This window comes from Tupaia chinensis, unplaced genomic scaffold (assembly GCF_000334495.1).
Source record: "Tupaia chinensis unplaced genomic scaffold, TupChi_1.0 Scaffold000646_1, whole genome shotgun sequence".
NCBI classification, from domain to species: Eukaryota; Metazoa; Chordata; class Mammalia; order Scandentia; family Tupaiidae; genus Tupaia; species Tupaia belangeri.
This window is the reverse complement of record NW_006160167.1, coordinates 3,155,978-3,180,032: the sequence shown is the minus strand read 5'-3', so window position 1 is coordinate 3,180,032 and position 24,055 is coordinate 3,155,978. Positions and strand designations below refer to the sequence as shown.

The 24,055-nt window shown below is 43.2% G+C and overlaps 1 protein-coding gene and 1 pseudogene across 2 annotated transcripts in view; one reads left to right on the top strand and one right to left on the bottom strand.

Moving 5' to 3' along the window:
- The window catches only part of MATN2 (matrilin 2), a 168,181-nt gene that overhangs the window by 83,399 nt on the left and 60,727 nt on the right, over positions 1-24,055 (top strand). For both annotated transcript variants that reach the window (XM_006159724.3, XM_006159723.3), the window contains exon 5: positions 18,758-18,880. In XM_006159724.3, coding sequence (XP_006159786.1) covers positions 18,758-18,880 — 123 coding nt within the window. The remainder of the gene's footprint in view (positions 1-18,757; positions 18,881-24,055) is intronic.
- On the bottom strand, positions 12,428-13,748 carry LOC102468386 (G2/mitotic-specific cyclin-B1-like; annotated as a pseudogene).

Below are 24,055 nucleotides of genomic sequence, written 5' to 3'. Positions count from 1 at the left end.
CACGTCCACTAACACTAGCAGAAAAGAAGCCAACGTGAGAACACCACTTCTTATTATTTTGCTTCATTAATTTTTATGTCCAAGCAATATCCTTTCATGGAGGAACTTAACCAGAGGAGAAAATCACTATCAATAATTTCTTGTATTTTGAACCAGACTTTTCCCCACATATGAGTTCATTTTTACTTTGAAACATTTTGTTTATGTTTAACAAAGTGAAGTCTTACTAGCTATTGTTTTATTACCCACTCTTTTCCACTTACCATTTGTTAAATGGGTAGAAACTTTGGGTGCTGTTGGATCAGAGGAAAACCAGCCATTGTGAGCAAAGCCAGTAAAGGAGCCTCAGGAAACGGCGTGAAGGCATCTTGTTGACTCAGTGAGCAAAGGAGTAGGGAGAGCCGGGCCGATGCGGGTCAAAGGGCGTCGATGGGGCAGGGAGCCCATACTGGCCCTTGGGAAATAGGAGGACAGGACAGCCCAGTTCTGGGTGTTGCCAAACAATTGCCCGATCATCTCAGTGGAGTAGAGACCTTTGTGTCTCTGGAGATTTCGCTGGAAGTTCTGAGAGCTGATACTCATTGAAGAGTGACAGACGAGACGAGATGCTGTGGTTGCCAGGGAGCTGTGTGCTGTGTTTATTAGAGATGGACATTTTTTTTTGCTGTCGTTTATGTGCATATAAGAATGTTTGCCTTCCCTCAGATGGTGTCCAAGCAGAAGAGTGGGAAAATGGGACAGAACATGCCTCCCAGTGCCACCCAGGTCTCACCCAGCAAATGATCTACCGTCCTCCTCCTTACCACCACCATCATCACCATCACTCTACATTTCTTTTTAAGAGATTTTTGATGTAGGGCATGTGTGCTCGCCAGAGAAGCAGAGAGAGACAGGAAGACAGAAAGTGAGAAATCACCCCCCAGGGGGATGGCCACGCTGCAATCCCTTCTCCTCTATTCTCCTCTTGGGATATTGGGGCACACACACACACACACACACACACACACACCCAGGGTGAGTTTTAAACTGACAAATCCGAGACTCCAACCCCTGTCAACTGCCTGGGAGTCCAGTGACATAGCCATTACGCCCTCTGCTGGTCCCGTCATCACCATTGCCGTTCATAGCAATTAGCCAGGTCCCTGCTCTGTTAAAGGCTGGGGTGGGATGATGAAGCAGTGGACAGCCTGTGTTGCCTGCAGCCTTGGTTGGGGGATCTGGACAATTTTTCAGAAGATTGGTGCTGCTTCATTCAGTGTCCTGAGTGTAAGCAGAGACAGAGACAGAGACTGCAGACACCACAGAAGGTCAGAAAACAGAGACACCCTGATGGCTAGGCTGGGAGATCTGGGCATGGCAGGAAGGGTAGCAACTGGGAATATGTCTAAGGCAAGGCAAGCTATTAAGGGCAGTGATGGTTGGAGGCGAGAGTGCTCTCCAAGCATGAGAGCTGAGGCTGGCCTGAGAGGTGCAGGCCTTGCTCCTGGGAGCTGATTGTCTTAAAGAGAACATCAGAGTGAAAGCCAAACATGCAGCCCAATTTGAAGGCATCAGTCTGAAGGGGCTTGTCAAAAATTGGAACTACAGGGACCAGCAGTTAGCATAATGGCTATGTCGCTGGATTCCCATGTAGTTGACGGTGGTTCAAGTCCTGGACCCAGTGGCTTAAACTCACACCAGGCACATATGCGTGCCCAAGATCCCAAGTGGAGAATGGAGGAGAAGGGATTGCAGCATGGCCATCACCCCTGGAGGGTGATTTCTTGCTTTGCTCTCTGTCTCTCTCTGTCTTTCTGGCGAGCACACGCACCCTATAGCAAAAACCAAAAACGCCCCCCAAAACGAAAACCCCCAAAAAAAAAAAAAAAAAAAAAGATGGGAACTCCAGGATCCAGAGTTAGAACAGGAAATTAGGGAGAGCAGAGGCTGGTAAGGATCCGGGGAAAATTCAATTAGCAGCTGATCTGGTGGCCTCTGTACAGACGGGCAGGGAACATTAACACCTGGGGGAGGAGGTTAGCAGGTGGCATGGTGGTAAAGCAGCTGGACTCCTCCTGCAGTTTGACCCAGACCTAGCAGCTTGCTTTCTCACTCCCTCCCACCCCTGTCTCCTCCAATGAGGGCATGTGACCTATAGCTAATTTTTTTTAAAGATAATATTAATCACAAATAAAATTAAATAATTCTGAGGGACCAGCAGATGGCAGAATGGCTGTGTCACTGGACTCCAATGTAGTTGACCGTAATTCGAGTCCCGGACCCGGTGGCTTAAACTCATGCTGGGCACATGTGCATGTGTGCCCAAGATCCTGGGAGGAGAAGGGAGGAGAAGGGATTGAGGCATGGCCATGCCCCCTGTGTGGGGTGACTTCTCGTTTTCTATCTCTCTGTCTCTCCAGCGAGCACATGCACCCTATAACAAAAATCTCTCAAAAAAAAAAAATTAAATAAAATAAAAAAGAAAGAATTCTTTAAAAAATAAAAAAGAAAGAAAAAGAATTGAGTGGGACCTGGGCCAGCCCCAAACCTAGCTAACCATTGTTTGAATCCCAGCTCTGGTGGTTTGAAAAATATGCCAGGCTCCTGTGTATGGGTTCCCTAAATCCCAACAAGATGTAGAAATAAAGGAGACAGGATTGTGATGTGACCACACCCCACCGGGGGTGCTTTCTCCCCCTCCTCCTCTGTCTCTCTGGCAAGTACAAGTGCACACTGGCAGTTAAAACAATAATAATAACAATAACAATAATAATGGAGTGGGGCTGCATATCACAGTTAATCCCAGTTAATCTCAGTTTATACCCATTGCCCAACCCTTAACAGCACTCCTTTTCAGTTTCAAAGGGGTTCCAGTTTGGATGATAAATTACATCATCATCCTAGTTAAAGCTGTCTGGTTTGACTTAAACAGCTAAGGAGACCAACTCTGTTGCAGCAGAGAATCCCTGTACATACGAAGTAGGAGGTGATGATGAAGGTTTCAGGAGGAACCAGATTATACAGGGCTTTGAAAGTCAGGCTGGGGCCAGCAGGTGGCATAGTGGTTAAGATGCTGGACTCCCACATGGCCAGCCACAGTTCAAGTCTCACACCTGGTGGTTTAAAAACCCAGGTGCATGTGCGTGAGTGCCCCAAATCACAGGAGGAGAATAGAGAAGAGATAATGGCATGGCCATCCCCCCCCCACAAACACACACACAGGGGTGATTTATCACTTCACCTCTCATTGTCTCTTTCTAGTGCACACACCCTATGGGGGGAATAAAAACAGAAAAAAGAAAGAAAATCTGGCTAAAGAGTGGATTTTACCTCTGAAAAAGAGCCATCGGTAGGCTTATAATTGAGGATGACAAATGCAATACCTTATTTTAGGAAAGTCATCTCGTTGTGAACTACTGGATGGATTCCAGGAGGAAAATAGCTACGATGGAAAGACCAGTTAGGAAACTGTGGAAATTATCAGCTGAGAGGGACAAGAGCCTGCCAGGATGAGCTGTGTGTGTAGGATGGAGAGGGAGAGAGTAAGGGATGAAAGTAGCTGCTATGGATAAAGGGGGAGAGGACTCCATGAATTTGAGCACTTCCATGACTCTTGGGAGAGATGGTAACGGTGATGGAAGAGGAGTGATGGGAACAGAAGTTAGAAAAGATAGTGATCGTTTCTTTTAGTTTATTTATTTATTTTTAGTTTGCTATAGAGTGTGGGCACTCATTCCATAGAGACCAAGACAGGAAGGAAGAGATAAAGTGAGAAAGCACCCTCCAGGGGGATGGCCACACTGCAGTCCCTTCTCCTCCACTCTCCTCTTGGGGTTTTGGGTACACATACACGCACACCCAGGATGTTTTTCAAGCTGCCAAGTATGGGACTCAAACCACATAGATGACCATGTGGAATCCAGCTGCCTTAGCCACCACGTCACCAGCTGGCCTGGTAATAAGTATGCTTAGACAAAATGAGTTTGGTGTGAAGGTGGGCCACCCATTAGGATGTGTCAAGAGGGAACAGAAAACAGCACTATACTATGGAGAGAGATTAGAACCAATGATGCAGCCTGGAAGCAGCAGAGTCTGTTTTTATTTTTTAATTTTAATTTCCATTTGTCTTTAATTTTAAACTTTCATATTTTGTTTGTTTTGAAGGCATTTGGATCTTTAAGACAGTAAGATCTGGTTCAGATCCCACTTCTGCTGCTTGGTAGGGTGTCTTTAAGTCATTTAATTTCTGAGCCTCTCAGTTTTCTCACTCATAATGTAGAGTAATGATTTCTACACCTTAGGGTTTTGTGAAGTAAAATAAGATAATGAGCAGTCTCCTCAGTGTACATTAGGTATTTATCATCATTATTGTTCTTTGTTTAGTTGCCAGAGGGTGCATATGCCAACCAGAGAGAGACGGAGAGACAGAGAGAGGGAGAATGCACCTTTCCATGGGGTGCAGTCACTCCACAATTGCTTCTTCTCCATTTCTTCATCCTGTCAGGACTTTGGGCGTGCATATGCACACACACACACACACACACATACACACCTGGTGGGTTTTTCAAGGCTCAGGATTTGAACTGTGGTTGACTGTGGGATCTGGTTTCCCCAATCACTAGGCCACAAAGCTGGCGCTATCATTATTATTTATTACAACATTGTCATTTTCTGAATATCGGTGAAGTATGAAGAGGGTGAAATCCTGCTTCTTGAATTATATATACACATGTAAGGAGTGGGAAGAAGCAGAGGCAGGGAAAATGTCCATGAAGAAACAGCCAAAGGCTGGAAGAGGGCCACCCGAGTGGATGAAGGGCATTAGAAAGGGAGAGAGAGACTTAGAAGCGCCAAGAAGCATGATGGGGAAGAGAACTGCTAGGCCGGGTCAGTATTAATGCCGTGCTCCAGCAAGGCCAAAGGTAGCAGAACTTGGAGAAGAAGCCTCCTGTCTGAGTCATTGCTTCATCTCAGCAAATATTTCAGAACTCTGTCATGTCCTCTGCTAGGCATGAGAGACACAGAGATGACAAGAAACCGCTGATATGACCAAGCGAGATGAGATAAAGGGCAGATGTCAAGGGGTAAGGAGTGAGAGGGGAGGAACGTGGGAACAACAGGTCTAAACTACTTATTCTTAAAAGTTGGTCGAGATGAACGGTGTCTGGCTACTGGCGAGCTGATGCAATGGGTTTTCAGTTTGAACCGTTGCATAGCAGTAGTTCTCGTACATTGACTCATCCTGGAATTATGACTGTGACCTGCATGAAAATGCAATTCTTAGCCACTGACTCAAAACTTTTTGTTCAACCTTCCCACACCTTTTAGTTAGTAGGAAGTTAAATTCAGGTGCCAGGGTCCCTGCTCTAACATTTCATTCTTGAAGTACTGGATCATTTCCATATTCAGGTGACCAGTGGTGGATTACTGGGTAAGATCCTCTTACTTTAGTGGAGATCTTGAGTATGTAACCCATCAGCTGCCACTGAAGCTATTAGTTTTTATCCAAAACTGTTCATTTTTCTCTTTTCTTATTGTTTTAAACAGGGTTTTATTGTGTCATGGTCCTCTTGCCTCAGCCTCCCAAGCTGGGACACAGGCCCATAGCACCACACCTGGCTCTTATTTTCTTTTGAGAGGTTTTTGCTATAGGGCACGTGCACTTGCCAGAAAGACAGAGAGAGACAGAGAGACAGAAAACGAGAAATTACCCCCCAGGGGGGATGGCCACACCACAATCCCTTCTCATTCATTCTCCTCTCGGGATCTTTGGCACACACACACACACACACACACACACAGATGCTGGATGTGAGTTTAAGCTACTGGGTCTGGGACTTGAACCACGGTCGACTACATGGGAGTCCAGTGACATATCCATTACGCCATCTGCTGGTCCCCACACCTGGCTATTTTTAAGCATTGAACTCAGGCCTCCTTCTGTGTGATCTTAGCATGTGCTATCATGGCTGGGCCAAAAGTGTTTATTTTTCAAAGACCATTTATCTGTATCTTAGAGGGTGAATTTTCTGGTACTTTCTCACTTGGTGTTTACTGACTGCTTTGCATTTTGAGATCACTTTGGTCCTATTTGTTTCCTATCTGCACAAGAGATTGTAAAGCCTTGCGGGCAGAGGTACATTTCATCCTTCACAGAGAGAACTCACAGTATGTTTTTCTTGAATCACTGACTGAGGTTGAGTGATCATAATCTCAAGCTTTATTTTTTCAGTTTTTGCTATAGAGTGTGTGCACTCATTGAGAGACAGAGAGAAAAAGTAAGAAATCACTTCCTGGGGGGATAGCCATGTCACAATCCCTACTCTTCCATCCTCTCTTGGGATTTTGGGCCTGCACGCACATGCTCCCATGTGTTGTTCAAGCCACTGGGTTTAGGACCAGGACTTAAGCAGTGCAGCCAGCCACGTGGAATCCAGCTGTATTACACTCCATGCCACCTTCTAGCCCACATTCCTGATCTTTAAAAATATCTTTTATTGGCTTTTAAATTACAAACTCAATTTTTGCTTATTAAAAATAGTCAAGTCTAGTCCCATAGGGCGATAATAGTATGATCACATGGCTGACCTGGATCAAATCCTAGCCTGGCAGCTTGAAAGACACACTGGGCATGCATGGGTGTGTGCCCCAAATCCTGACGGGATGGAGGAAAGATTGCAATGTGACCTTTCCTCGTTGTGGGTGTGGCATGTGTTCACAGTCTAGACCAGCTGAGACTAGAGTTGGAACCTGTTGGGAATGACTGACTCTCTCTTATGGGAGAAATAAATAACCCCCAGGGGAATGGTCACACTGCAATCCCTTCTCCTCCATTTTCCTCTCAGGATTGTGGGCACACATGCACATGTATCTGCTGTATTTTTCAATCCATTCTCTTCCATTTTCCTCTTGGGATTGTAGGCACACAGGCACATGGACCTGGTATGTTTTTCAAGCCACTGGATTTGGGACTAGAATTGCACAGTTGGCCTTGTGGGATCCAGCTGCCTTAACTACTACGCCCCTGGTTGGCTCTCTGGAGACTCTTTTGTGTCCACATTTTCTCTTCTAATGAGGATACAAGTCAGATTGGATTAAGACCCACTGTAATGACCTCATTTTCACTTAATAACTTCCATCTTCAAGTACAGTCAACGTCTGAAGTATTAGGGGTTAGGACCTGAACGCCTGAATGGGGGTGCTGGGCAGGCGCAGTTTATTCTCTACCACTCCCCTGTTGTTGTCAAAGTCAATAAGTCACTGTCTCTGAGTTTGTGTACTCTGCTTTAGACATCTGGTTGTGCCTGGGAAGGAGAGGCTCTGTGAGTCTGTCCTTCTGTGTGTGCCTAAGATAGGAAGGGACTTTAGAAATTTCAGACTCAAGTATGAGTCTATTTGGGAGCAATATTTTAGAAATCCAAGCACAGTTTATTTTTATAGTAAGCATTTTCCATGAACTTTTTGAAGACCCTAGGTGTGCTCAGCAAGTAAATTGGTTCTACCATCTCTCTAAGTAACACATGGGTTCTCTTACATGTCATCAGCAAACTTTAAAATCCAAATGCTCCTCTTTAAAATATCCTGTTTCTGTTAATGCCGTCCTTGACAGACTGATTCCTGCTAATAAAACCTTGGCATGTGAACAGGTTGTAAAGCAGAAACTGTCAGCCTTGGGTTTTGTTACTCGTACCAACCTACGGCTTATCCTTGAAGACAGCCAAGTGACTTCACACACGGCGGGCAGAGACTGGACGTGGCAAGACTGACTTCCGATTCTGAGATCACTGGTGATCTGGAGGGCCGGAAAACTACAGCCAGGAAATTTCTCTTTCCGTTTGTGAAGAAGCATGTAGAAATTTCAGGCAAAGACAACTGAGAAAGGATTTTGTAGAGTAGATTTTGTTGAAGCAAATGGAGACTTTTAACAAGAGAGGAGTTGCTGAGTTATCCACAAAGGCCACCTCCGTACATCTGCCCCCTCACCTCGGTCTCATTTTATGGGTATAATTTTGCAACCAAGGAAGTTATGCAAAGAACCCAAAGCATTGGCAAGGAGGTCAGAGTTGAAGGGACTAGAATTCTCTTGGCCTTAAAAAAACTTTTTGTTTCCTCTGCCTGGATATGAGCTCCTCTGTGTCTAACTGCTGCTCTGACGGGTCCATCTGCTGCCCACAGAGGCCCAGCAGTGAGGCAGTGGACTCCAATCAACGTGAAGCTGACACCTGGGAGTTCCACAGACCGGAGTCTCAGGACCCAGGAACACCTGAATCCTGCCTTCCTCAGTTCCCTAGAGAGCTGTGCACACAAGCACAGCAGCCTGAGAATCGAGGTCCAGGAGTAACTCTGGTATTTCATGAAATTGGCCCTGTGGTTGGCTGGTGAACGGAGAGCATCATTCAAAGAGGGGACTCCTGGGGCCAGTGGGTGGCCTGGTGGTTAAGGCACTGGACTCCCATGGCTGACCACAGTTTGAGTCTTGGACCTGGTGGCTTGCTTTCTTACTTTTCCTCTCTCTGTGGCACCCTAGTGAGAGTGTAAACTTAAAAAAAAAAAAAAAGAAAGAAAGAAAAGAAAGAAAGAAATAATAATAATAAATGAAGTTAAATAAATAATTTTTTAAAAAAGAGGGGAATCTTAAAACACTACGTTGTGAAACCTACTTTAGCCATTTTATTTTTATTTAAAATGTATAAATGTACATTTAATAACATTAATTTTAATCCCATTTTGAAAAATTACTAATTTTAGTTAATTTGAAGAAAGAGATGATTTTATAACTTTCTTGCCTAAATTATATCTATAATGTATTGTCTATTATTTTCAGTTTTGGTTTCTTTAAATTAGAGCAAAGATTTAAAGACTTCTGTAAATATTTTTGAGGACAAAACCTTGTAATCTTTTTTTAAAGCTTATTTTGTTTCTTTCATGAGAGAGAGAATGGTATAGAGACAGGCACCCTCCACTGGGTCGTGTCAGTGCCCTGAAGTCCCCTCTCCTCAAGCCAGCCAGGGCACTGACTGTGGACGCCCACCCTGCGTGTGTGAGGTCAACCCAAGATCCAAACCCCAATTGGCTATGTGGTTTCAGGATTGCAGTGTGTGCCACTATCTTGGGCCAAGAAACATTGTAAATTTTTTATGAGAAATTTCCTCATCTTTTACCCTTGCTTCATCCATGCAAATCTTAAAGCAGATCTGGTTAGAAATTGCCCTAAGTCTTTTCAAAGTTTTTGACTTAGTTTTTCTTTTTAAAAACTTTAATTTCTGTTAGTGCTTATATTGGATTGCGAGAAAAGCCATGACGTTTTTTTCTATGTTTTTCTATGCGAAAATGCATCATAACTTTTCTGATGGTCCAATATATTCTACTACTTTTTTATCATATTTAAATAAATTACAATAATTTGTACAAATGACACACATAGTTTTTCTTAAAGAATTGTTTTATTTTAACTTTATTTATTTATTTTAAATTGACTAGAGAGAGACAGAGTGATAGTGAGAGAGAGAAAGTGAGAAAGCAAGCCACCAGACTCCCGAAATACTCAGGCAAGAAGCCATTTTAAATCTGAGGTGTGTCCTGGTGTGTTCAGGAAAGTTATGCTCTAAACTTCATCTTCTAGACTCCTGAAATACTCAGACAAGTAGAGGAGAGATTTTGTCACAGAATGACCAGAAACCACTGCAGAGGCACAAGAAATATGAGGAATCGAGAAAATATCTCTCCGCTAAGGGAAAAGAACAATCCTTCATCACTCATAGAAAGTACAGTAGAATTTGTGGAAATGTCCTATAGGGAATTCAGAATATTCATAGTGACAAAACTGAATGAAATGCAAGAGCTGAGAGAAAGTGAACTCCAGGAGAAAAGAGACAGTGGGTTCCAGGAGGTGAGGAAGTTCTTGCATGATCTGAAAGAGGAAATATACACCATAAAAAAGAATCAAATGGAGCTATTAGAGATGAAGGCTGCAATACAGGAAATCAAAACCTCCCTTGAAAGTATCAGAAGCAGATTAGCCCATGCAGAAAATCGAATCCCAGATGTTGAAGGCAAAACCTCTGATCTAGTAAAAACAACGAAAAAAAGAAGAAGAAAATAACACAAACACAAAGAAATGAGAATACTATATGAGAAATACTAGACACCATTAAGTCCCCAAACATCTGGATAATCGGTACCCCAGAAGATGAAGAAACTAATAAGGGAATTGATAATCTATTCCATGAAATCCTGAAAGAAAATTTTCCAAATCTAGGGAGGCATTTAAATATCCAGACCCAAGAATTCAAAGGACCCCTAGTAGAATCATCTCAAGAAGATCTTCTCCAAGGTGTATCATAGCCAGATTGGCAAAATCCACAGACATGATACTAAAATTGGCAAGGGAGAAATGTCAGGTTTCTTTAAAGATTATCCCATCAGGCTAACACCAGACCTCTCATCAGATACAATGCGAGCAAGGAAAGAATAGGAAAATACGGTCAAAGTGTTAAGTGAAAAACAGTTTCAACCAAGAATACTATATCCAGCAAGATTATCCTTTTTTTTTTTTTTAAAGCAGACAATAAAACTTTATTCAATTCGCCATCAAAACTATATAGTAAAACAAATGAGGCTATTTTTTTTACCAGTTGGATCCACAGAAATTGAAGACTGAGTTCTAACAAGGACAGAAGACTGGCACTTTTGTACATTGCTGATGACATCGAGAAAGTCACCTGGCTCTACCTGTCAGAACTTAAAATTCACAGTCTTTGGGAAACTGAGCATACACAAAGAAAAACATCGTAGCAATGAAAAACACAATAGAATTGTCTGCACGGGGCCGGGGGCGGGGCAGTGTCAATGTTGGGGGGAATGGATGAATACATTACAGGATACCCACACACAGTTCGTTCTATACACGCTGAAGGGAATTGCTATGTATACAGAATGAACCAATTTTTAGAAAATTCCATAATAGGTACCAGCAGTTAGCCTAATGGCTATGTCGCTGGACTCCCATGTAGTTGACTGCGGTTTGTGTCCTGGACCCAGTGGCTTAAAACTCATGCCAGGCGCGTGAGCGTGCGTGTCCAAGATCCCAAGAGGAGAACAGAGGAGAAGGGATTGTGGCGTGGCTATCCCCTCTGGGGGGTGATTTCTCGCTTTCTGTCTCTCTGTCTCTCTCTGTCTGTCTGGTGAGCACACGCGCCCTATAGCAAAAACCTCTCAAAAAAAAAAAAAAAAAAAAAAAAAATTCCGTAACAATTTATGTGCATGTTTATATTTATATAAGGCATGGAAGGCTACATCTCAAACAGTGGCTATTTTTTAGGTGGAGGAGGTTAAGGCAGGACTAAATTAACCTTTTTTTTAATTTTAAAAAATTATTTTATTTAACTTTATTTTAGTTTGACCAGAGAGGGACAGAGTGAGTGAGACAGAGAGCAAGAAAGCAAGCTCGCACGAGGGAGAGGGAGAAAGCAAGGCACCAGATCCGGACTTGAACTGAGGTCGGTCATGTGGGAGTCCAGCACTCTTAATTACCACGCCACCTGTCGGCCCCAAAATGAACCATTTTCTAAAAGATACTTTTGTATTTGGTTTGAGCATTCTGTTTTCTTAATAAACAAAAATGAAAACACGGTTTAAAATACAAAACGTTATTTTTCAAAGTGAAAAGTTTGAAAAGATACTAGCTAAAAGTAATAACTGAAGAAACAGAGACAAAAATAAATCACTTGGCGTCATGGCAGCACACCACAAGAAACCGAAAAGAGGGTGATTAGGAATGAGGTGGTAGACTTTTACTTTGAGACAGAACTAGTTAGCAGCTTCTCTGCAATGCTTGGCTTATGAGCAGTATGCCCTCCGGAGGTAAAGGTTTTCAATACACTCACCAGGTACGTAAAATAAGAGCCATGTATATAAACACAAAGGTAACAATTATGTGACTTAGCTGGACCCTCAGATAAAATGAGAGCAGTTTTTCAAACATTCCCTTCAGCATTTTTAAAGACAACCTTTTTTAGGTTACCCTGGAATAAGAAGTAACCACATTTGAATGAGTTAAGCTGCAAAAAAAATAAAAGGGTCACACACTTTATTAAAAGTAAATAGGGAACCAGCAGTTAGCGTAATGGCTATGTCGCTGGACTCCCACATAGTCGACCGTGGTTCGTGTCCCGGACCCGGTGGCTTAAAACTCACGCCGGGCGTGGGTGCGTGCGTGCCCAAGATCCCGAGAGGAGAATGGAAGAGAAGGGATTGCGGCGTGACCATCCCCCCTGGGGGGTGATTTCTTGCTTTCTGTCTCTATGTCTCTCTCTGTCTGTCTGGCGAGCGCACGTGCCCTACAGTGAAAATCTCTCCAAAAAAAAAAGTAAATGTAACGTAATATGTACAGATGGCACATGGTGCCAATTTTATTTGCAGGTATAATTCTCTGACTCAAGCTTACAAGTTATCCCCTTGCCACAGCCTTGGCTACATCTTGAACTAGTGCAGAATTCATCTGTGCTAGAGTGCTGATCTTAGCATGCTTATATGTGGCATACTTATTCTTGATGGTCATGTGCTTTGTAAGCCCATGATTCACCATGACTATCTTCTTAGCTAGGTGTGGCATAATAGGAAGAAGTGATTCTTCAGTGTAAGATAGGCAATGCTGGAGAGTTGGTGTCCATTCACCATTATCAAGAATTTTTGGGGCTAAGCAAAAAGCTCCTGCTGCAATTTGAGAAGGAGGAAAGTGCACCATATCACAGTCAAGCATAGTTAATTTCATCAGGTACTTGGCCAGAGTATGTTGTTCAACATCAACCTCTCCAACTTTAGATGCTCGCCGAAGAAAGTGCAGGGGTAGAGGAAGACCCAGACCAAAGTTCAAAGCTCTTAGAATCTTCATTTCCATCTGTCTGATTTGATGCTTAGTGTAAGTATTGTAGTCACAAAAGCAAAGTCACCAATTTCTGGGGGGTACATCTCCTCGAATTTGCTTGCAATAAACATGGCAGTGACACCAACCAGCTGCAGCATCTTCTTGGGCACACGATTATTCTGCATGAATCAATCAATAATAGAAACAGTCATGTACATGGTCCCCTGCAACAACCTGAATTTCATTTGAACCTGTACTAGCCAGCAAATGCTCTCAAGTTTCCAGTGACTTCCTGACCCAAGAGGTATTTTGGTCTGTCTGCTTGCTCTTCCTCGAGCTATCTCCAACAAGCATAGATATCTTTTACATATTCACTGCAAAGGTTTGGATCACCTCCATCTTCTGCGTCCACATCACTCCCTGCAAGAATTACATCAGAGAAAGCCTGACACAGATATTCCTTTGCAGGAGCATATCCAGATGTTTCCACTGGGCTTGAAGAAGAAGTATCAACCAAAATAGGCTCAGGCAAAGAATTTTCTTTAACAGGCTTAGGGTCAGGTTCTAGCTCTGGCTCTGGTTCTGGCTCTGGCTCTGGTTCTGGCTCTGGCTCTGGCTCTGGTTAAGTCTCAGGAGCAGGCACAGGCTCAGGCACCTTTTTCAGGGGTTTTGGAAGTTTGTTAGTAGTAACTTTTCCAGTAGCTGAAGTTTTTGCTTCTTTTTTCAGAGGCATTTTGGCCTGTTCACCGACTTTGTTTCCAATGTCTCCAAGCGCTGTTCTCGGCCTCAGACCGGGCTTGCAGGCTACAGCAGTGGCCATAGGCACACGTTTTACACCTGCCATACTGATTTTCGCCTTATTTCCAGCATTAATTTTTGTGTTTCTGGTGACTCGGAGCACCATGGCTTCCTCTTCACCAGACAGCAGCTTCACAGGGAGAAGCGGAACCGGAGCTCCAGACGAGCCAAGGGCCTGAACCAGCTCAAGTCCGAGATTATCCTTCACATGGAAAGAAACGATAAAAATATTCTCAGATAAACAAGACCTGAAAGAATTTGCCAATACTAGACCCACTCTTCAAGAATTTCTGAAAGGAATGGCAGGAAAACTAAAGAAATACAGAAATAAGAGAACAAAAAGCAACCAAGAAAATGACCAACTTAATGCTAAGGACAAGAAATATCAATTAATAATGTTGAAGGTGAACTTCCAGGATTTAAATGAAAGATCAGACCACAGTAGCACTGCAAATTCAGTGGAAGAGAGATTGAACATAAGACTAAACTGGTGAAATAGAATTTTATGACTTTTGAGTAAAACACTACTGATTTTTTTTACTATGATTTGTTTTCCCAATTTAAGGATTTTTCTTTCTTTTGAGATGTTGATAGGTTCAGTAATTTGTTAAAATATTTTTTTCTTGGGGCTGGCAGGTAGTGTGGTGGTTAAGGGTACTGGACTTCCTCATGGCTGACCACGGTTCGAGTCCTGGACCTGGTGACTTGCTTTCTCACTTTCCGTCTCTCTCACGCTCTCTCTCGCTCTATCCCTCTGTGGTAAAATTAAAATAAATAAATAAAATTATATAAGATAATTCTTAAAAAAAGTTTTTCTTCTTGTTTGTTTCTTTAAGTGGAAACATAAATTTTTCTTCCTTCCTGACCCCTCTGGAATTGGAAAATATTTGGGAGTATTTTTATTTTGTGGCAGAAAGGTTATTTGCATAAGTTCGACTATACCTGTTGCATTGAATCAGAAATTGGAAATACTCATTATTGGACAGGGCTTTGAATGGAATGTCATATCTGAAGATTAACCAAAAAGCCATGGAACTAAGGTAGATCTCTAGTAAGCCAACAGAAGCTCTTGGAAAGATGGCCTGGCACCATGAACATTTCTGCCTGGCAGAGAGAATTAGAGAAGCTATAGAAAGAATTCGTATCATAAAATAAGCTGGATTTTCCAGCCCAGCATTGTAATCAGTAGAGGTTGCAAAAGAGAAACCACACCAGAGGATTATCTTGAGGAAGACTTTGAAGGAAGAAAAAGAGACTGATCTTTGCTAGCAGATGGTATATCACAGAATACTTGGTAGGGAGGGCTGAATTGAGAAGGTTTATGTGTGACGTGTGTGCTGGGCATTTGCTTTTCAACAGTCTGAGTAGTTGACATGTAAATATTTTCTCAAAAATATTTAAAACCATACTGTCTCTGTTGTTATAGAGTCATAAACAAAATTACAACAAATATTTTGAACATTATCTTTAAAATTCAGTTTTTTGAAAATTTGAAAGTTGTTTATTAACTGTCAAAAACTACGGAGTAGGAGCAAAAAAATTTTTTTTCTTTTTTTGGAGAGGTTTTTGATATAGGGCGCGTGCGCTCTCCAGAGAGACAGAGAAAGACAGATGGAAAGTGAGAAATCACCCTCCCAGGGGGGATGGCCACACCGCAATCCCTTCTCCTCCATTCTCCTCTCGGGATCTTGGGCACGCATGCACATGCGCCCAACGTGAGTTTAAGCCACCAGGTCCAGGACTCAAACCAGTTGACTGACTATATGGGAGTCCAGTGATGTAGCCATTACACCATCTGCTGGTCCCAGGAAGTTCAGGTTTGAGATAAAATCTGAGTTTCTGTCTTAGTTAGAGTGTGACCTGATCATTCATCACTGTAGCACCATCCATGTCTTGAAACTTGGAAATTGGATTAAGTAGCTCCTGGGGCCAGCAGGTGACATGGTGGTTACAGTGCTGGACTTCCACATGGCAAACCATGGTTTGAGTCCCAGACCAGGTGGCCTGGAGTTCACACCTGGTGCATGTACATATGTGCCCAAAATCTCGAGGGGAGAGGAGGAAAAGCGATTGCAGTATGGTCATCCCACCTGGGAATGATTTCTCACTTTCCTGCTCACTGTTTCTCTCTGTCTCTCTCTAGCAAGTGCATGCATCTCTCTCTGGCAAGTGCATGTGCCTTATAGCAAAAACCTAATTAAAAAAAAAGAAAAAAAAGAAACAAAAACAAACTAGCATCTCCTCTCTTTGAAGGGACAGTAAAAAATGGGTGGCCTGAGACGGGACTTGCTGACCGACAGTAGACACCCATATCAGGGGTTGGGAGATTTTCAAGATGGCAGGTCAGGCCCATCATGAGGAGGTTGAAAGTGGGTCTTGTTGACTGTAACGTAGGCCCATGTGGCCACAATGTGGCCAACTCCTGAGACACACAGACTGGAGCATGTGCCAGGGCTTGATGCTCCTTGATCTCAGTTTCACTGGTGTTGCTATTAATTTGTTTAATAATCCAATGGTTCTTGAAAGATGAGAAATTACCTTCTAGAAAGATTTATGGCTAGCTTAACATTTATGTCATGACGTCATTCCAGCAACTGACTAATGACATTCAGACCCTAAAACAGTGCAAAGCCCTGTCCCCCCCATGATGACTAGTGTATTAAACCCCCAAATGTCATGTGCTGTGAATTCTTTGGAGAGATGAAGTTACAAAAACAACACTTTATACTGAAACATAATGAACTGGGAGCAAAAAAACCTCACAAAACAGGTTATTAACCTTTAAAATCTTCAGCTTTTCCCTTTATATCTTTTAATTACTATGCTAATTATGTCAGTATCTTCTCCTTGCTTAATTTTGCTTTTTAAAAATTTTTATTTTATTTTTTAGTTAGCTATAGGGCACATGCACTTGTCTGAGAGAGTGAGAGAGAGAAGGAAAGTGAGAAATCAGCCCCTGAGGAGATGGCCACACCGCAATTCCTTCTCCTCCATTCTCCTCTTAGGATTTGGGCACAAACACATATGGCATGATTTTTAAGTCGCCTAGTTCAGGACTCAAACCGCATAGCCAGCCCTGTGGGATACAACCACCTTAACCTCCATTTTACCTGTTGGCCCTTTTAAAATTGTACATATATGGGGCCAGCAGATGGTATAATTGTTGTATCACTGGACTCCCACCTGGACTGTGGTTCGAGTCCCAGACCCAGTGGCTTCAAACTCACGCTGGGTATATGTGCTTATGTGCCCCAAATCCTGAGAGGAGAATGGAGGAGAAAGGATTGTGTTGTGGCCATCCCCTCAGGGGGGTGATTTCTTGCCTTCTGAATCTGTCTCTCCAGCAAGCACATGTGCCCTATAGCAAAAAAAAAAAAGTCTCTAAAAAAATTATATGTATGTATTAATTTTATAGATTTAATTTCCTTGTTACTATTTAAAAATTCTTAAAATTATTTATTTAACTGCATTTATTATTATTATATAATTTGACCATAGGACTCCAACCATGGTTGGTCATGTGGGAATCCAGCACCTTAACCACCACACTACCTGACAACCCCTACTTACAAGTTTTTCAGATTTACGTATTCTAAAATATTATACAGGGAAACATTTTTCATAAAAGGAAAAAGAAAATAGCATCCGTAGTTCTACCTTAACCCAGCCAGCATTTTTTTTCTAATTTCCAGGCTTTACTTTAGTTGTATATTTTACCTGGATATAGTTACTGTGCATATACAGGCTTTTTTTGGTCTACTTTTTCTTTTTTGTTTTTACTTGTGGTAAAATACATGTGATATAACATTTGCTATTAGTGACATTTAGTCCATCCACTATGTTGTGCAACCATCATTATTACCTAGTTCCAGAACTTTTTCACACCCTTCCTACATATTAGCAATCACTTCCTATTGAATATACAGGTCTTTTTTTTTTTTTTTTTTTTTTTTTTTTTTTAAGGTTTTGTGCCATAGTGTGCATGCACTTGCCAGAGAAAGATAGAGAGGGACAGAGAGAAGGAATGCGAGAAATCACCCTCCCCTCCCAGGGCGATGGCCATGCCACAATCCCTTCTCCTCTATTCTCCTTCTGGGATTCCGGGTGCACACACACACACACACACACACACACACACAGAGCCTGATTTTCAAGCTGCCAGGTCTGGGACTCACCTTAATTACCACACCATCTGATGGCTTTACTATACAGTTCTTTTTTTTCTCTTTTTTTTTTTTTTTTGAGAGATTTTCACTATAGGGCGCTTGCGCTCGCCAGACAGACAGAGAGAGACATAGAGACAGAAAGCGAGAAATCACCCCCCAGAGGGGATGGTCACACCACAATCCCTTCTCCTCCATTCTCCTCTGGGGATCTTGGGCACGCATGCACACGCGCCCGGCATGAGTTTTAAGCCACGGGGTCCGGGACACAAACCGCAGCCGACCACGTGGGAGTCCAGCGACATAGCCATTACGCTAACTGCTGGTTCCCTTGACTATACAGTTTTGAGATCCACTTTTTTTTCACCAAATTTTGTCTTCCTGTTTACAATTAAGTCATAGCTCATGCCCAAAAAGGAACTCCTGATCTTCCCCCCATAAAACCTGCTCCTCTTGCACCTTCCCTGTCTCAGCTAATGGCATCCCCATCCTTTCAATTGCTCACACCAAAATTCCTGGAGTCAGCCTGACTCCTCTTCTGTCACCTCAACCTGTGGGGCAGCTGTGTCCCATGCACACTGCTGCAGATTGGCCATCACTATTGGAGTTGGTCTCGTTTTAATTTTTGCCAATTTGATAGGTGTAAATACTTCACGATGATTTTGATTTGCTTTTCTTTTAAATACAATAAAATAAAATTTTTTTTTAGTTGGTCTTCTGATAGAAATTTTCTGATCTGGACAACTGGCTTTTTAAGGGGATGTCAGGAAAGGGAAGCCTTGGACTCATATTTCTTTATCCAAACTCTTTTTTAGGCAACAATATTAATTCTTATTTATATTATATATATATAATATATATAAGTATATATATATATATACTTCCATTCTCACATTCCCTTTCCTCTCTTTGCATTTCTAATTGAACCCTGAATGCATTTCATTCTCTACAGCTGTGGACTACTGTGCCTTGGAAAACCATGGATGTGAGCACGAGTGTGTAAACGCAGACAGCTCCTACTTTTGCCGGTGCCGTGGAGGATTTGCTCTTAACCCAGATAAGAAAACATGCACAAGTAAGTCTGCCTCACAAACACACACACACACACACACACACACTGCTATTTTATGTGGACTGTAGCCATGCAAAGTCTTCCAAGCACAGATTAACATATGATCATGTCATGAGGGTCTAATACCTTCTGCTTCTATTTCTCCTCTGTCATGCCTTTCTTTAAATACTTGTGTGAAGAGTTTCTTTCTCTCTCACTTTTACTCCAATCCTTTCTCCATGAATGTTGATGTTGAGATACAGTGAGATTGGAATAAGAGAGACCCCTGAAAGGTCTTTACATTGCAACCCACCAGCACTTTGACCAGCCTGGATTGTGGGCATACATGTACCTGCAGTACTCAGGGAGGTCTCTGGGTGCGAACTGGGAACCTTCCTATGTGGAAGCCTCACAGAGCACCATGTTTTACTGCTGTACCACCATCGACTCCCTGTGAGGCCTTTCTTAACTTGTCCTAAGACCACAGCACACTCTACCTCAACGTCAGCCTTCCAGGAACGTGATGAAGGGATCTTTTATTGGAGACCACATGTGGGGGTGTTCCTCCAGGATCCAAGGAGTGTGCTGACAAGCAGACCACCTTAATTCACGCTGACTCAGCCTGACTGTGCCCATAGTATTAACAGGGCTCAAGAATAGTTTCATTGAAGCTTTGCGGCTTGTGGGCTTCAGCTCTGACTTCACACAAACCTGAAAACTCGCTGATTCAGAAAGAACTGAATGTGGTTACCCTGGGTGGGGTAGTGGTAGGTGGAGGGCGGTCTGCAGAGAACTGCTCTTGTTTTGTTTGATTTGAATTTTATTATACACATAAAAATCTGAACTAATTTTAGCTTCACAAAAAAAATCCATAAACTGAAAGTGATCAGTTTTGCAAAAGGATTCCAAAAGTATTCCTTTTAAATATAAATGTATGTTGGAGTATTTAAGGGATTGTGTATATATTATTCTCCTCCTATAGAGAGGGTCACTTAAAGAGAAGTTTGCTTTTAAAGTATTAGGCCCAGCCTTTTTTTTTTTTTTTTTTCATAGAGAGAAAGAGACACAGAGAGAAGGAAAGTGAGAAATCATCTCCTGGGGAGATAACCATACTGCAATCCCTTCTCCTTATTTCCCTTCTTAGGATTTTGGGCATGCGTGTATGTGCATGGATGTGATTTTCAAGCTGCTGGGTCTGGGACTTGAACCGTGCTGTCAGCTGTGTGGGAATTCACTATTTTAGCCATCACACCACCTGCTGTCTCCCTGCACAGAATTTTTTTTTTTTTGGAGAGATTTTCACTGTAGGGCGCGTGCGCTCGCCAGACAGACAGAGAGAGACATAGAGACAGAAAGCGAGAAATCACCCCCCAGAGGGGATGGTCACACCACAATCCCTTCTCCTCCATTCTCCTCTGGGGATCTTGGGCACGCACGCACACGCGCCCGGCGTGAGTTTTAAGCCACCGGGTCCGGGACACGAACCGCGGTCGACTACGTGGGAGTCCAGCGACATAGCCATTACGCTAACTGCTGGTTCCCACCCTGCACAGAATTTTAAAAAGCACCTGCCAGACCAGCCTTTCGCCTGGTGGTTAAGGTGACTGGATCCTACATGGCCCACTGCATAGTTTGAGTCCTGGGTCTGGTGGCGTAAGAAACACATCAAGCACATGCGCATGTGTGTCCACAATTCTGAAGGGAGGGAGAAATGGAAGAGAAGGGACTGCAGCATGACCATGAGGGATGAGGGGTGCTTTCTCACTTTCCTTCTCTCTGTCTCTCTCGAGCATATGTGCTCTCTGGAAAAATTAAAAAAAAAAAAAAAAAAAAAAAAAACCCCCCAAACCCCTCCCCTTTAAAAAAAAGTCCCCCAATGCCTGCCTGCTTAAACATGAACTTACCCACCTACTCTTCAGTCCCTAAGTGGCAACAACTTACAAACAAGAGCCAGAGGCAGGGGTGGGTGTATGGAACAATAAGGGGCACATTAAGTAAAAAACATACATTTCTGCAGACCCAACTATGTGCCAGGAGAATGAATAAGGTGGGCCCAGACAGTGTCATTGTGGTAACACGATGCTCTGCAAGGCTGACTCTCATGGGAAGGTTCTAGGTTTATGTCCAGAGACCTCTCTGAACATGCTGAGTGTGTGTACCCATGATCCAGGGCTGGTCAAAGCTGGGGGGTGGTGAATTGTGACATGAAGATCCTGTTAGGAGTGCCTGTGTCTGTCTCTCTCTCTCTGTCTCTTTTGCTCATGGAAGAGGTAAATACATAAACTTAAAAATAGAAAAAGAAGTGAATAAGGCAAGTCCTTCCTGGAGAAGAAAATATGGTGACTCTTGAAGACTGAGCCGTCATTCACTAGGGAGAAAAAGTATGATGGGAGTTCCAGGAGAGGAAAGGATTTGCAAGGGTCGGAGCCAAATGTGTCCGAGCATACAGTTGTATACTTGCTCTGTTTGCTGAAGGAGTACATGAATGAATGCGTGGGATGCTCTGCTCCTAATCTCCCTTCCCTCTGAATATTCTGAGCTATAACTGCAGTCTGGCTATAGTCATGGCAGTTGCTGGGCTGATGAATCAGTACACTACCAAAGGAGAGGCCATGTGCTGCCAGCAGCCAGCCTTGGTTCAAATCCCTGCTCCTCTGCTGTTTCTCTGGGTGATCTTGGGCAAATTATTTATGCCTTTGTTCCCTCAATTATACTAGAGAATGATAAAACTTTCCATTTCTCAGCATCATCTTGAAGACTTGCTTTGGTTTGTAAGTCCTCCTCAAAGTCATGAACTGGGATTTGGTGTGATGGGATTAAGAGGGTGTGAATTTATTCTGACTATCATGTTGAAAAGCGGGACCTTTGGGAAGAGATTAGGATTAAGGTCATTAGGGGACTCCATGATTGACTTCTGGGGGGTTTACAGGAGAGGGGAGGAGACCAGAACAGAGATTTTGATGGACACAGCCACTCTGCTCAGCTCTCACCTTTGTGATTTGAGCAGGACTCTGCAAGACTCGCCAGAACTGGCCTAATGGAATGGACTAGAACTAGACTGAATAAGCTGGTTCATATAAACTGTTTAGCAAACTGCCTCGTGCTAAGTTCTTATGATGGATAATACTGGCATCAAGGCTTTTTGTTTGTTTGTGTTTAATTGCCAGAGGGCTCATGCACTCACCAGAGAGACAGAGAAACAGAGAGAGAGGGAGAAAGCATCGTCAATGTGGTATGGTCACGCTGCAATCTCTTCTCCATTTCTCCATCCTGCCAGGATTCTGAGTATACACACACGTGGCCTGGCATGGTTTTTCAAGCTACGAGGACTGAGATTCAAACCATGTGGCCAGCCATGTGGGATCCTGCTCCCTTAACCACTAGGCTATGGAGTTGGCTCTAAAGATTATAAATTAGTACAAACAGCTCAGTGTCTGCATTGGTTCCAGGACCTCTGATGATTCCCAAACCTGTGGATGCTCAAGTCTTTTATATAAAATGGCATAAATTTTGCATGTAACCTATGCACATCCTCCTGTATACTTTGAATAATCTCTAGATTACTTATCATATAACTGCTATGTAAATAATTGCTGTGTTGTATTGTTTAGGGAAAATGCCAAGGAAAAAAGTCTGTATGCGTCAGTACAGATACAGCTGTCACGGACCTAATGCCATAGTGCGCTTCGGCAGCAATGGAGCACTTTCCACCCATGGCTGTGGAACCCATGGGTATGGAGGGCTGACTGTATTTATTCAGAGTATTCCACCTGCCCGGGCTGAGTTTAAAGGTGCATGCAAAATTCAAGACTTCCACTAGAAATTGATGGATGGGACATAGTCCATACCCACACAGCAGCTCAGTCACATGTCAGGTGTTACATGACGGAGGGCCCACAGTGTGACGTAGCCATGACCCATGGCAAGAGTTAAGGAAACTAGTTAGAGTAGAGCAGATGGAGATGCTGCTATACCAGGAGAGGCCTGAAGGAAACACAGATCCTATCTGGTCTCCTCCCTACCTCTGCAGAACTCCTTCCCTGGCTGGGGTCACTTGATTTCCACTTCCAGCCCCACTTCCAGAGCCGCACCATCTTCCCCGCATGGAAGCTTAGCATGCCTCCTATCCCAGAATTCCATGGGACGTAGAGAATTCCAAGTCCCATGATGGTGCAGGCCAAGGAGAAGGTCTGAGCTCTGGACTTGGACCACTGAACTACTGCAGTGTCGGCAGACTGGGAGAGGAGGTTTGGCTCAGAGTTGGAGGAGGGACTGGCCCAGCTGTGAAGGCTCACCATTTAGGCAGGGCACCTGGCACTTCAGCTGTCTCTGGGTCCTGTCAGAGTCAAGACCCAGAAGTAGGCTGCCCCAGTGCATAGGCAGGGAGTGCTGGGAAATCTGAAGACTTTGGGCAGGCAGCTCTGGGGTGATATCTCTAGAGGGGCCTCCTTCCCAGCATAGTAGGGGGCGGGCAGAAGAAGAGGGCTGACAGGAGAAAAGGAGACACTCAGAGGACTTGGAAAGCTGTGAGCAGGAAATAAGGCAAAAGCCCAGTCATAAGAACTAAGGCACTTGGGAATGCTCCAGGTCTGTGACAGGGACAAGAATAAGAACTGAGGAATAAGGACCAGTTAAAAAGATAGACACACAAGATGAAAATAGTCATTACCAAGGCACCCACCCATTCCATCAGCTTCCAGCCAAGACAGCCTGGCTACTGCTGAGATGTTGAAAGATTTTTTTTAATGTTCCCACTTCTTATAAGCTTGTGAAAAATAAACTTAGTTCCTCAAATTCCGGTCTCTATTTTTAACCAGAAGTACTTTTGAAAGTTAATCCAATTAGTGTGTAGTTACTGTCTGAAAAAGAATAGACTAATCAATGTAATCAAGCATGGTTAATTTATGATTAGGTCTAAATGTATATCATAAGCTTTATGTTCTTGAACAGGTAATATAATTTAAAATATGTCAGTAGTGTTCCAAAAAGTGCCACAGAACCAGGCAGTTTAACAACAGAAATGCAACTGGACTTACATAGAAAGGTCCTGGGTTAGTTTCCAAGGACCTTCCTGTGTATGATGGGTGTACATACGTGTGCCTGGGATCTGGGCCGGCCGAAACTAGAGGCGAATCATGATGTGAGGATCCTGTTGGGTGTCTTGCTCTCTCTCTCCCTTCCCCTCTGTCTCTCTCAGCA